Raw genomic sequence first — 13874 nt, 5'->3', positions numbered from 1 at the left:
AATGACTTGGCTCAATCATGTTGCCTAAATACCATTTGGGGTGTTGTTGCCCCCCATACAATCTGTGGGACTCACAGCTGGGGAAGGATCTGTCTTGACTTGAAGAGATTTATTGAACAGATGTTGTTTTGTAGCCAAGCCAAAAAACCATCTTGGCCAAATGTTGCCCTTTAACATACAGCCTGAAAAACCTTAGGAAGGATGGATAAATGAATACTCTTTAGGAAAGGACTATCCAGAAGGAGGTTTCAGGTTCAATTGCTGGATAAAATGTGTAGGTCCCAAGATGGGGAGGAAAAAAATCTTTCTTTGAGAGTTTGGGAATGGCTGCCAGAAAAGCTATCCTAAGATTAGATAGTTTTCCTAGGAGATTCTTAAAAGAGTTGGATTTGAGATGATCTTTGAATGCACTTTGTATCATTTCCATTAGGTATCTCACCAAGAGCCAATAATTGTCTCTGAGTTCTTAAAGCAGACCTGGAAAGGTTGTGATGAAGCTTTTGGAACTGAGCAAAGAAGAGTTGAGGAAACTTGTAAGACTTGTAAGATATACTTAACAGAGTAATAGAGTTGGAAGGGACCTTGGAGGTCTTCTAGTTCAGCTTCCTGTTCAAGCAAGAGACCCTATGCCATTCCAGACAAGTCTCTTCTTAATGGACTTGTCCATTAAGAAGAGCACCCACAACTTCTGAAGGCAAGCTGTTCCACTGATTAACTGTTCCCACTGTTAGGAAAAGTTCTAGGTTGCTTCTCTCTTTAATGATCTTCTACACGTTACTTCTTGTCCTGCCCTCAGGTCTTCGGAGGAAAATAAATTGAGTTCTCTGTGACAGCCCCTCAAATACTGGAAGACTGCTATCATATCACGCCTAGTCCTTCTCTTCATTAGACTAGATATATCTAGTTCCCTCATCATATGGTTTAGCCTCCATACCTATTATCATATCACTTTGTCTTTCTTCAGAAACAGAATAACAAAGTTGGATGGGACCTTGGAGGCCTTCTAGTCCTACCCCTTGCTCGAGCAGGAGACCCTATACCATTCCAGACAAGTGACTGTCCAGTCTCTTCTTAAAAACCTTCAGTGATGGAGCATCCACAACTTCTGAAGGCAAGCTATTCCACTGGTTAATTGTTTTGTTGGGAAATTTCTAAGTTCTAAGGTTGCTTCTCTCCTTGATTAGTTTCCATCCATTGTTTCTTGTCCTGCCTTAATACAAGGCATTAGACAACTCAGCTGACATACAAGCTAGACTTGAGGCATACTTTTCCTACAGTACTTCTTTCAACTTCCTGCTCCAAGCCTTTTCCTTGTTGCATTCTTAATTTGTGCAATATGCACATACCTTAGCTGACCTACTCCACTTTCCATTTCAGATAATTGAACATGACAGCATGAATGCAGCCAACATAGCTTGTCATAAGTAATGTATATCATTGCATAAAACACAGCATTTCCCTAAACTTGGCCTGCATACAGTACTTATTAAGAAGGGAAGCAAAAAAAAAAGAAGAAGAAGAAGAGAGAGAGAGAGAGAAACGAAAAGTTTTAACATCTGCGTGGAACATAAATGCATATCAGTGGGTGGATCATGCACTCAGGGAAACGGCCGAGGAGGGGAGAGTGAGAAGGAAAAACTTGTTTACTTGCTAAGATGGAAACAATCGGTAATGACAAGGGGAATGAAATATGTCGATGCGACTTCAAGCAAACTCCCAGAATCTTACGCAATTGTTTCATGAAAAGAAAGAGCTTGTGTGAACATTTTTGCAATTCTTAAAAAGTGGAGCTAAAACATTTTGGCGCGGCAGCAAGAAGGAAGGAATCCATTCCCTTCGGTCAAGCACTTCCACACAGGGGTTGACTCTTTAAAATACTTCACACCGTGTTTTGGGGGGGTCTCACTGTCAGGGAATCGGAAACCCAAGTTCTTGGCACTTTTTCGGAGCATGGAAACAGGCTGTGGACATGTTCCTTTATGACATTGGAGCAAAGGAATTTGGACCACTGGGATAAAAGCATGATCTCTCCCCTCTACTGTAGGCTTTCCAAGGGCAGCTGCAAATATGGTGTTCGCTTCAGATGAACGTTACAAGGAACACACATGTACGTATTCAGATGAACGCTATAAGGAATACACAGGTGTACGTACGCTGAGACAACAGCAAAATGTGAACGCAATATTCAAATCATTGCCCTTATTTATTAGACTGTTTATTCTGCTGACAACTGTATTAGGTTTGCAAGGAGAGCATAAAACAAGAGTAACCTCAACATCATAGCTTGCCAGAAGTAACAATCCTTGTGGTTGATCTCTTCCATTCAGAGATTGCAGAGCAGCCTAGGGTGACTGGTGACAAGCTTTCTTAGATGTCTCAAAGCAAAGTACAGTTCGGAATTGCAGAAATAAAGACTGTACTGCAGAAATAAAGACTATCCCGATAGTGTCAACTCTGAAGCTGACCAGGCCGAAGCCATCTTGGAGTTTCAGTGGTGCCACACTGTAGCTGAGGGATAGGAAGGGGAGGATTAGAGATAGCTGGGGTTGTGTAGTCAAAACAAAATGCTTCCTCTTGGGAACCAAGGATGTTCTCACACCTGGCTGGAGGAAGGAGTAGTGAAGTCACCAGACTAGCAGACGCTGCCTTGATTGGGTCATGTGTGACTGATTGTTTGGGGTTGAGAGAAAAATGTTTACTTTTAATTAGGTGAAAACTGAGGGGCCCCTCAGAGTTGGTTTTCACCAGATATGTGCCAATTTGGTATTTCCAATAAAGCTATTCTTTGAGGAATCCACCTGCCTCGGAGTTTTTGCTTGCAATGGATCTATTCCTTGGAACCCTGACAGATCGAAGAAAACCCGATGTGTTGAATAACTGATTAATTAAGAAGGCGGCTGTTAGCAAGCCTTACATTACATGCCTCAAAGTAAGGGGACAATTTGCAATAACAGAAATAAAAATGGATTGCAGAAATAAAGATCCTGATGGACGGAAAACAGGCAATATGTTAAGGTGATCAACTTTTTTACAATGAGAGGAAGGACACAAATAAATTGAAGAAAAATGCATGCGTGTGTGCCATGCCGTGTTTCGGTAAGAAGTAAACAAAGCCACTTGCGCGCAGTGTATTCTTCCACGCGGCACATTCTCTCAAAACAATTCTCCTGTGCGGAGTGCGTGCATTTCATAACCATGTCTCGCCACACTGTACCGAGCCTTGACAAATCGTCATGTCAAATACAAATACATGCAACGGATCGGATCGGCATCGATCGAATATGGAGATTTACAGACGAGTCTTCAAATATCGAAAAGGAGGACATGTAGGAGGACACTTTTCAAGAGAGGACAGAATTTACAAAAGAAGGACTGTCCTCCCTAAAGGAGGACGATTGGTCACCTTAAATATGTTGAATAAGGCCGCTGGTGGCAGACTTCTTAAATGCCTCGAAGTAAGGGATTAATTTGCAATAACTGAAATAAGGATGTATTGCAGAAATAAAGACCTTGATAGAAGGAAAATAGACATATGTGTTGAATAAGTTTCAAAGGCAAAATCTGCATCTTTCGCAATCCAACTCATCTTAAATTAATCCTACCATGACAGGCGTTATTACATTCATGCAGACAAGAGCTTAGAAATATACGATGCGTGATCGTTTAAAGAACAATCACCCACCTACCTGTGCAACCCGTTGTCCCTTTTTTTCCAGAATAACCTATTTCGCAGTGGCAGATGAAAGAGCCTTTTGTGTTCTCACAGCTTCCGCTCAGGCAGATGTTTGGATGCAGATCACATTCGTTAACATCTGGAGAGGGCAAAGAGTTTTCATAGGTTATACGATGTGATTAATGCTTGGCTAATATGTACTGAAAAACCAAGACTCATTAACAAAGAAGGAGCATTATAAATTTGGCAAGGAAAAACGACGGGCTGTTTGGAAGTAGGTTTGTTTAGTTTTTAGGGAAAAGCTGGAGTTTAAACCCATCGGGATGCTGAACTCTACCCCCGAGCGTATTAACAAGACAACAATTGCTGTTGTTAGATCAGAATTGTTTTCACTCCCCGAAAACATTCTCGAAAGAGTTGGCTATTGCCGTGTTTATGGCTCCTAAGCTTTTTGTATTGTTAAGTCATAACATCAACAGCATTAATATGCTTTAAGGCAGTGGTCACCAACTGGTGGTCCGTGAGAAAATTTTGGTGGTCCACAGAAAAATCTGAACATTTGCATTTTTTATGTTTTATTACCATGTTTTTATAACAGACTGGATGAAAAAGAATGACTGGCCTGAGTCACAATAATTGTCCATGGAAGAATGTGGACCTCAGCTCTGACCTCCTTGAGGGGTCCTTGGTGGTCTCTGAGCTTGGTTGTTTTCTTGCAGACGTTTTATGACCCAAACTAGGTAACATCATCAGTGCCAGTTGGTCAGGTACTAGCACTGATGTTGCTCAGTTTTTGGTAATGAAACATCTGCAAGAAAAACAACCAAGCTCAGAGAGCATCAAGCATCCCTCATTTCAATCCTGAGCTACAAATATCCTCCTTTATTGTTCTGACTTCCCTGATCCTTGATGGATACCATAAACTACATTCAGCTTTCATATGAAGAACTGCTTCATGCTTCACTTTGGGAACTAATCATTCTTCCTTTGATTCCATCCACATCAACCGACAACAAGATTAGGATAACAAAGGTTTTACTTGCCTAGGCAAGTCTTCATGTCTTCTGATGTCATGAAGCCATCATAGCAAAGACACCTGTATTCTCCAGGGATGTTAGTGCACTGACCACCATCACAGATGTTCGGGTTGTTTTCACACTCATCAATATCTAAAAGAAAAAGGCACAAGTAGATATTCGGAGTTAGTTTTCTGCTTTCTTTCTGTCTCACAACCGAGTGAAAAATTGTACAGGGAGAATCTGATCTCTGTTTACAGGCATCCACCTAGGAAAGTCCATACAATTTCTTTTAGACTATAATGTTTTATTAAAATATCTGTCAATTCTGTGTGTTCTCTTTCTGCTTACCTCATCTTGCAATACTTGGTATGTACAACTTCTCTAGACCAGTGCTTATTATTAATCATTGTGCATTGACATTAGATACAAGAAATTCCATCCTGTGCAAGTATTGCCATCTGTGGCAAGATAGACAGCCAATAAATTGGATGGATGGATGGATGGATGGATGGATGGATGGATGGATGGATAGATAGATAATAAGATAAGATAACCTTTATTGTCATTTTTGACTCTGAACACACATTAAAAATGAAATTCTGTTGCCTGCTTTCAAAAGGAAGTATATATTTGCCCATACACATACATAATATACACATACACATACACATGCTATATACACGCATACATATATATAATAATGACTGTCCATTTTGAACAAGGTTGATGCTATATGGAACAAAACTGTGATAGATAGATGATAGATAGATAGATAGATAGATAGATAGATAGATAGATAGATAGACAGACGATGATAGATAGATAGATAGATAGATAGATAGATAGATAGATAGACCGACCAGCAGGCAGGCAGGCAGGCAGGCAATGATAGATAGATAGATAGATAGATAGATAGATAGATAGATAGATAGATAGAGAGACAGACAGTCAGACAGATAGACAGACAGACAGACAGACAGAAGATAGATAGACAGGCAGGCAGGCAGGCAATGATAGATAGATAGATAGATAGATAGATAGATAGATAGATAGATAGATAGACAGACAGACAGACAGACATAGATAGACAGACAGACAGACAGACAGACAGACAGACAAAGATAGATAGACAGACAGACAGATGATAGACAGACAGACAGATGATAGATAGAAAGACAGACTGACAGACAGACAGACGATGATAGATAGATAGATGATAGATAGATAGATAGATAGATAGATAGATAGATAGATAGATAGATAGATAGATAGTTGATATATTTTTTTCTTTTTAACTCAGAGTGCTTTTGAATCTCTGGTATAATTTCTCAGGATTTTCCCTGTTAAGGTCACCGCATACCAGCTGAATATCCAAAACTTTGCTTGGTTACTCAAAAGAAATGTTTGCAAAACAAAGACTTGGGCTGAGATTCTCTTCTCTTTGGGAAAAAAAAATGGGTGTAATTCATCAAAAGATGAGTCTATTGTGGCTTTTAGGAATTAATGCAGCTGCAGAAAACTTAACTCATTTTAACTAACACGTCCAAGAGGCTGACGATCATCATTCATTCTCTATGCAGCTTGCACCAAACAAACAAGAAAGTGTTCTAACAGTTGCTTTTGCAAGGAGATCCAACATGGAAGACATCCTTCATTGGCTATTGATCATTTATTAATCGCACGATGCTCTCAAACGCCAAAACAATTCGGGTCTGGAGCCTTAGCTAAATAGTCCTGCAAAAGGCACACACGTTTTATTTCTCTGTACTTAGGATGTGCTTGCTTGAAATTTGGCAGGCGTACTTTCACCCCTTCTGTTCTCATATCTCTCTTTCTCTGAAACCAGGGCCTTCTCTTAAATGCTGCTATCTGATGGGACCTTGTAACTGCCCCAGCCCTTTGGAACAGCCTTCCACTTGAGATTCAAGATTCCCTTCTGGACAATCATGAAGAATTGGTTCTTCCCTCAAGAGTAGGGCTAGGATAGGGTTGAGCCAGGAGGCTAATAGTCTGATTGGCCTGAAGCCTGATGGGAAGGGTTGTTTTGCTTTTATTCTTGGTTTTGATGGTTGTTATCAATCAAATAAAATAAAAAGGTCAACCACGACACTCTCTTCATCTCACCCTAATTCCATTTTGCTGGCCAGAATGTGCAACAAATTCATTGGGAAAGAATAGAATAGAATAGAATAGAATAGAATAGAATAGAATAGAATAGAATAGAATAGAATAAAGTTAAATGATGGATAGGATAGGATAGGATAGGATAGGATAGGATAGGATAGGATAGGATAGGATAGGATAGGATAGGATAGGATAGGATAGGATAGGATAGGATAGGATAGGATAGGATAGCAGAGGAGAAGAGAGGAGAGGAGAGGAGAGGAGAGGAGAGGAGAGGAGAGGAGAGGAGAGGAGAGGAGAGGAGAGGAGAGGAGAAGAGAAGAGAAGAGAAGAGAAGAGAAGAGAAGAGAAGAGAAGAGAAGAGAAGAGAAGAGAAGAGAAGAGAAGAGAAGAGAAGAGGAATTTTTTATTGGCCAAGTGTGATTGGACACACAAGGAATTTGTCTTTGGTGCATATGCTCTCAGTGTACATAAGGAGAATAAAATACATTCATCAAGAATAAAAAGATACAACACTTAGTGATAGTCAAGGTTACTAATAAGCTATCAAATCACTCTAGGAGACAAACAAAGACAATATAAATTGAAAGATACAAGCAACATGGTTATAAGTGGGAAGAGTTGGATACTAGTAAGTGGGAATAAGTGAGAAGAGATAGATATTAGTAAGGAAGAGAAGAATAAGAAGAATTGTAATACAGTCTTAGTAAATTATTTGACACTGTTGTGGGAACTAGTTGTTAAGCAGAGTGATGGCATTCGGGGAAAAACTGTCCCTGTGTCTAGTTGTTCTGGTGTGCAGTGCCTCTTATATTCATAGAATGGAGAATCCTAAAGCTGGAAGGGACCTTAGAGATCTTCTAGTCCAACCCCCTGCTCAAGGCAGGAGCCTTATACCAATACTATTCCGACTAAACAGTTGTCCAATCTATTCTTGAAAACTTCCAGGGATGGAGAATCCACAACCCAGGGAGGCAAGCTATTCCACTGATTAATTGCTCTCACCGTCAGGAAATTTCTCCTTGCTTCTAAATTGGATCTTTCTTAACAACAGAGATTAATAGGAAGCCATTCTGGGGACGAGAATCTTGGAACGGGAAATAAACTGGCCTGCCTGATTGCCAGTTTCTAATCAATTCTAATTAGAATTGCATTTCCACTTTTGTTTCAGAAGCTCAAAGCTTTTCCTCCTATTGTTTTCCCTAAAAAAAAAAAACCCACTGTAAGTGGGCTGTGAAAGAGAGCGACTGGTACAAAATGTATTTCGTGAGTTTCTGTGATTGACAGGAGCGGAGCCTTGCTCTCTCCCCCCGCCTCTAGGACAATATCTTGAATTCTAAAACAACATGTCATCTTGGATATCCAATAGATTGTTGGGGGGCAAGATGCTGACTCTGTAAAACCGCTTAGAGAGGGATGTAAAGCACTGTGAAGTGGTACATAAGTCTAAGTGCTAGGTGCTATTGCTATTGCAGGCTAACTCTGCCCACTGCCAGAAGTTCGATGCTGACCAGCTGAAGGTTGACTCAACCTTCCATCCTTCTGAGGTGGGTAAAATGAGACCCCGGATTGTTGATGGCAATATGCTGACTCTGTAAACTGCTTACAGAGGGCTTTAAAGCACTCTAAAGTGGTATATAAGTCTAAGTGTTAAGAGCTATTGCTATTGCAGTCTAACTCTGCCTACTGCCAGCAGTTCGATGCTGACGAGCTGAAGGTTGACTCAGCCTTCCATCCTTCAGAGGTAGTAAAATGAGGAACCAGATTGTTGGGGACAAGAGGCTGACTCTGTAAACCGCTTAGAGAGGGCTGTAAAGCACTGTGAAGCGGTATATAAGTCTAAGTGCTATTGCTATTGCACACAGATTTCATATACTAAAACTGCAGCTCCTGTCCTACACACAATTACTTGAATGTGACAGATTTTGACGGAACTCACATTTGAGTAAACAGGCATGCAAAGATATATTATAGAATAGAATAGAATTCTTTTATTGACCAAGTGTGATTAAACACACAAGGAATTTGTCTTTGATGCATAGGCTCTCAGTGTACATAAAGAAAAGATAAAATATATTCATCAAGAATATATTTTGGTATCTTGAGTATGAAATTTTGGTATCTTGAGTATGAAATCCGTAGTGAATCACAGAGGATGATAAAAAAAAAAAACAGAAAAACTATCAACAAAAAAAAATTACAGTCAGAGAAAAATCAGAGGTATGGCCCAGATATTAGCAAATGTTGGGTAATATACAATAAACGTTCACAAATTTACTTTACCGGTGCAAGTTCTGTGATCTGGCATTAGCGCAAAACCGGGTCGACAGCTACATTCATAGCTGCCTTCTGAATTTGTACAGTACGTGTCACAACCGCCATTCATTATGCTGCATTCATCAATATCTGGAACAAAAAAAGAGAGAGAGAGATATGTCTTGTACATTACAACAATGGCCATGCTTTCTAACAAGGTCTTGGCTATGGAACTTTCAATTTTACTAATACAATGCAATCAAGGTAAATTCGAGGTTAACCTTGAGCCCAGAATTATCACCGGAGGGTACAGTAAAGGCACAGGTTGTCTCGGTATTGGAAATTCAGAATTTTAGCATTTTTCTCAACCTTGCTCACTTTAAGGCAGGTGGACTTCAACTCCCAGAACTCCCCAGCCAACCATGCTGACTGGGGAATTCTGGGAGTTGAAGTTAATCTTTCTTAAAGTGCCCAAGTTTGAGAAACACTGGTCCAGAACCCTACTCTGTGGGGGCACCCACTATCTGGAACGAGCTCCCCCCGGAGATACGGAGGATCCCGGAACTGCGCACCTTCCGCCGTGCTCTTAAGACCCTCTTATTCCAGCAAGCCGGCCTGGCCTAATTTTTCTCCCCTTTCTTTTAAATTTTAAATTTTAAATTGAAATTTTAATTTGTTTTAAATTTATTGGGATTTTAATTGCCGTGGGCCAATATTATTTAATTTGGTTTTAAATTGTTTTTAACTTTTGTATTTCTGTATTTTATCTTGTGCCTGTTCACCGCCCTGAGTCCTTCGGGAGTAGGGCGGTATACAAATTTAATAAAACTAAACTAAAACTAAACTATTCATTTTACAACTGGATTATTGCAAGGCACTGGAACAAGAGATGCCCCTGAAGAGTATCTAGAAGCCACAATTGGTCAGACAGCAGCTTTATAAGGATGGCGGTTGCACTTAGATGCACCCATATTAACAATGTTCTGTCAAATGTTATCATGGCTACTTGGAAGTCATGAGGCTGTTCAAAGTCTTAAAAAACACAGATGGTCCCACTCTACCCTCAGGCCATTCTCTCTCCCTTTCATAGGAGGCTCAAGAAGATCCATTTTTGCTGGGAAGAAGCAAAACTTTCCAACTTTCCAAATTAAAGTATCCACCTGAAAATTGTACTGTAATGCTACAGTACAATTGTACTGTAATGCTCTCTACATGGGGCTCCCCTTGAGGAGCACCCGGAGGCTCCAGCTGGTCCAGAATGTGGTCGCGTGGGTGGTTATGGGGGCGACTCGGCGCTCCCATGTAACACCTCTCCTGCGTGAGCTGCATTGGCTCCCGGTGGTCTTCCGGGTGCGCTTCAAGGTATTGGTTACCACCTTTAGAGCGCTCCATAGCTTACGACCCAGGTATTTACGAGACCATCTTCTGCTGATAGCCTCCCACCGACCAGTATGCTCCCACAGAGAGAGACTCCTCAGGGTGCCATCGGTCAAACAATGTCGACTGGCGACACTCAGAGGGAGAGCCTTCTCTGTGAGGGCACCTACCCTCTGGAATGACTCTTTTAAATTGTTTTAATTTTTAAATTGTTTAATTATGGGTCTTAATACAGGGGTGTTTTTAATTGTGGGCCATATTAATGTAATTGGATTTTAATACTGTTTTTAAATTTTGTATTTCTTGTGTTTTATCTGTTGGCTGTTCACCGCCCCGAGTCCTTCGGGAGAAGGGCGGTATATAAATATAAACAATAAATAAATAAATAAATAAATAAATAAATAAATAAATAAATAAATAAATAAATAAATAAAATAATCCCATGCATAAGATAGTCAGAGAATGAGAGGCTGGAGCCACCATCTCTAGCCAACCATTTTTATTATGAGTATTCTTTTCTTCTTTTCAAATTATGGAGGGGTTAGGGCAGTGATGGCTAACCTTTTTGCCATTGTGTGCCAGGATTGGGTGGGAGTGGGGGTTGCACGCACGCGTGCCCACACCCATAATTCTATGCACCCCGCACATGCGTGCGTGACCCCACCGCTCCTGGCACGCGATGGTACAGTGGGCTCAGTAGGCCCGTTTTTCTCTCTCCCCAGGCTCCAGAGCCTTTCTAGGAGCCTGGGGAGGGTGAAAATGGCCTTCCCCTCACACACACCCGGAAGCCCTCCAGAGGCCGGAAATGGCCCATTTGCTGACTTCTGGTCCCACTGAGCTCGTGTGCCCACCGATATGGCTATGCGTGCCACCTGTGGCATGTGTGCCATATGTTCGCCATCACAGGGTTAGGGTGTGGGGTCCTGAGGAAACAAGTAGAGGGTATTGGTTGGGAAGAGTGCTCAGTGTCAATTACTATCTTTTAATTAACTTTAACTCTTGAGTCTAGGATTCAAGATGGACTTGAAGACGATTTGATCTTCTTTTTCTCAGATTAGGTGCAGAATAACAGAGTCGGAAGGGACCTTGGAGGTCTTCTAGTCCAGCTCCCTGCTTAAGCAGGAAACTCTATATCCTATATCCTGTACTATTTTGCACAAATGGTTGTCCGGTCTCCATGGAGTCACCAGGAGTAGCTTGTGACACAAGGGAAACATCATCTTTTCTCCCACTAGTACCATAATAGTTGAACAATGACAAACATATTGTTTCAGTCGTCTACTTTACGTAAACGTATGTCAGTTGTGAAAAAAGACAAGCAATCTTTTTGTTCACAGAATAGCTGATTCAGAAGAAGAAAACTCACCAACACAAAAGAGTCTGTCAGGTGTAGACTGATATCCAGGGTTACAAGCACATTGATATTTTCCTATCAGGTTGACACAGCGTCCGTTTCTGCACAGATTTAGACTCAGGTCACATTCGTTGACGTCTGTTTGAAAAACAAAGAGGGAGGAGAATTTTAATCATTAAAAACCCCTTGCCTTCCAACAATGCTGCATGCAGACAGGAGGGTATGATGTTAGGAACGTTTACATGAGTGGTGGGATTCAGCCGGTTCGAGCCAGTTCGGGGGAACCAGAAGTTAAATTGCTGGCTGGCCCCACCCCGCCCCTTCCAAGAGTCCCCATGCACTCCATTTTCACTCCCAGGAGGCTTCAGGGAGGCCTACTAGGCCCAAAACAGGGTGCAGGGGTGCGGTGCATCCCCCCATGGCCCATTTTTGCTCCCAGGGGGGTTCAGGAGGCCGAGCGCTGCCTGTCACACCCCCTGGCCATGCCCATGGCCACACCCACCCAGCCGGTCATTAGGGCAGAGAACCGGTTGTTAAATTATTTGAATCCCACCACTGGATTACATGAGTACTTGGGATAAACCAAAAAAAATGAAGGGACAATCCAGCAAAAGTCATAACAAGAGAAGATGAAATCAGAGGCCAAAAGGATTTAACACTGTGCCCCAAATAATGAAAGAGCCAATAACTCATTTCTGGCGTCAGAGGACTATAAATCTTCTCAAAATTTAAAGACTTTGCCAAGAGGTTTAAGCCAAATCCCAGCCCAATGATCCGATTCAAAAAAAGTTACGAAGAAAAAGGCAGAAGCAACAAAATTTTGTTGATCCTCATCTAAGCTTTGCATTTTCAGTTAAATTCAAGGATCAATAGGCAGAAGTGAAACATACAGGGAGTCAAAGTTACATTGGCACTGAAAAAAAGTGATTTAAGCCCAGTCCTCACAATTACAGAAGAATCCCCATGATGACGGCCATGATCAAAATTCAGGTGTTTGGCAACCATCCTGTATTTATGACAATTGCAGCATCCCGGGATTGTGTGATCACCATTAGCAACTTTCCCAGCTGGCTTTCAACAAACAAAATCCATGGGGGGAAGCCACCATCGCTGTGTGACTCACTTAACAACTGCAGTGAATCTCTTAACAACAACCCTGTTGCCATTGTTAAGTGAAGATCACGATTGTTGAACAAGTCCCAGGTGGTTTGCAATCAGGCCGGCAGGCAGGTAAGTGGCTGGAAAAGTGCGTGTGTGACAGAACCAAGATAGGGTGCTGCCAGGCTGGAGAACATACAAGCAACTTATTGGAGCAATTTCTGAATTTCCTGCCGTCTTCCCCATTGACTTTGCACTTGGGAACTGGGCAGGAAATTGCAAAAAGGACATGCAACCGTCATAAGTGTGTAGGAAGCTCCTCCCTCCTCAGATTAAACTATTCTTTATTCTTAATATTAAAAAGAGGCAAGATTGAATATTTCCCCAAAAGGAGACGAGGAGAAAAAAATCTTAACAAAGGTAGAAAGCAGTCCCAGTCTTCCTGCAATCTCAATCTAAAGCTTGAAGAGGTTGGTCTTTAGGAATGCAGATTTTGTATCCATACAGAAAGACTGGGCCAATCTAGTCATAAGCAAAGAGACTCCAAATAAGCAACACAATTAGGCAAGCCAAAACTGACAAGATTAGCTCAGACAAACCCCCTAGGACAGGGGTCTGCAACCTGAAACACTCAAAGAGTCATTTGGACCTGTTTCCCACAGGAAAAAAAAAAACACCGGGAGCCACAAAACCCTTCCAGTGCCTGCCTATTTCTTGAACAGCCACAAAACTAGCATATGTAGTTGAATTAAACATTCTATTTTCTTCTTTTCTTGGATTTATCCATGGTTGGCCTACCAGGGGTTGAAAAACTCAATAAATCACATGCCAGCGGGTGTCGCACATTGGTGGTTGTGATGCATATTTTGAGTGACAGGGAGCCGCAGCAGAGGTGTGAAAGAGCCACATGCGGCACCAGAGGATGTATTTGCATTTCACCTTTTGTCTGTAGAGCCAGCCATGACCCCTACAT

The 13874-nt window shown here is 41.5% G+C and overlaps 1 protein-coding gene across 1 annotated transcript in view; it reads right to left on the bottom strand.

Annotated features, from left to right (window-relative positions):
• FBN1 (fibrillin 1) overlaps positions 1-13874 on the bottom strand; it is a 193114-nt gene that overhangs the window by 58609 nt on the left and 120631 nt on the right. The window contains 4 exon segments of the mRNA XM_070953865.1: positions 3687-3812; positions 4717-4842; positions 9100-9222; positions 11816-11941. Of these exon segments, the coding sequence (XP_070809966.1) occupies positions 3687-3812; positions 4717-4842; positions 9100-9222; positions 11816-11941 (501 nt within the window).

The sequence above is a fragment of the Pituophis catenifer genome, unplaced genomic scaffold (genome assembly GCF_029215685.1).
Source record: "Pituophis catenifer annectens isolate HBS135680 unplaced genomic scaffold, rPitCat1.0.hap2 SCAF_14, whole genome shotgun sequence".
NCBI classification, from domain to species: Eukaryota; Metazoa; Chordata; class Lepidosauria; order Squamata; family Colubridae; genus Pituophis; species Pituophis catenifer.
Note: the sequence above shows the minus strand (reverse complement) of the source record. Positions and strands in the feature narration are given on the sequence as shown.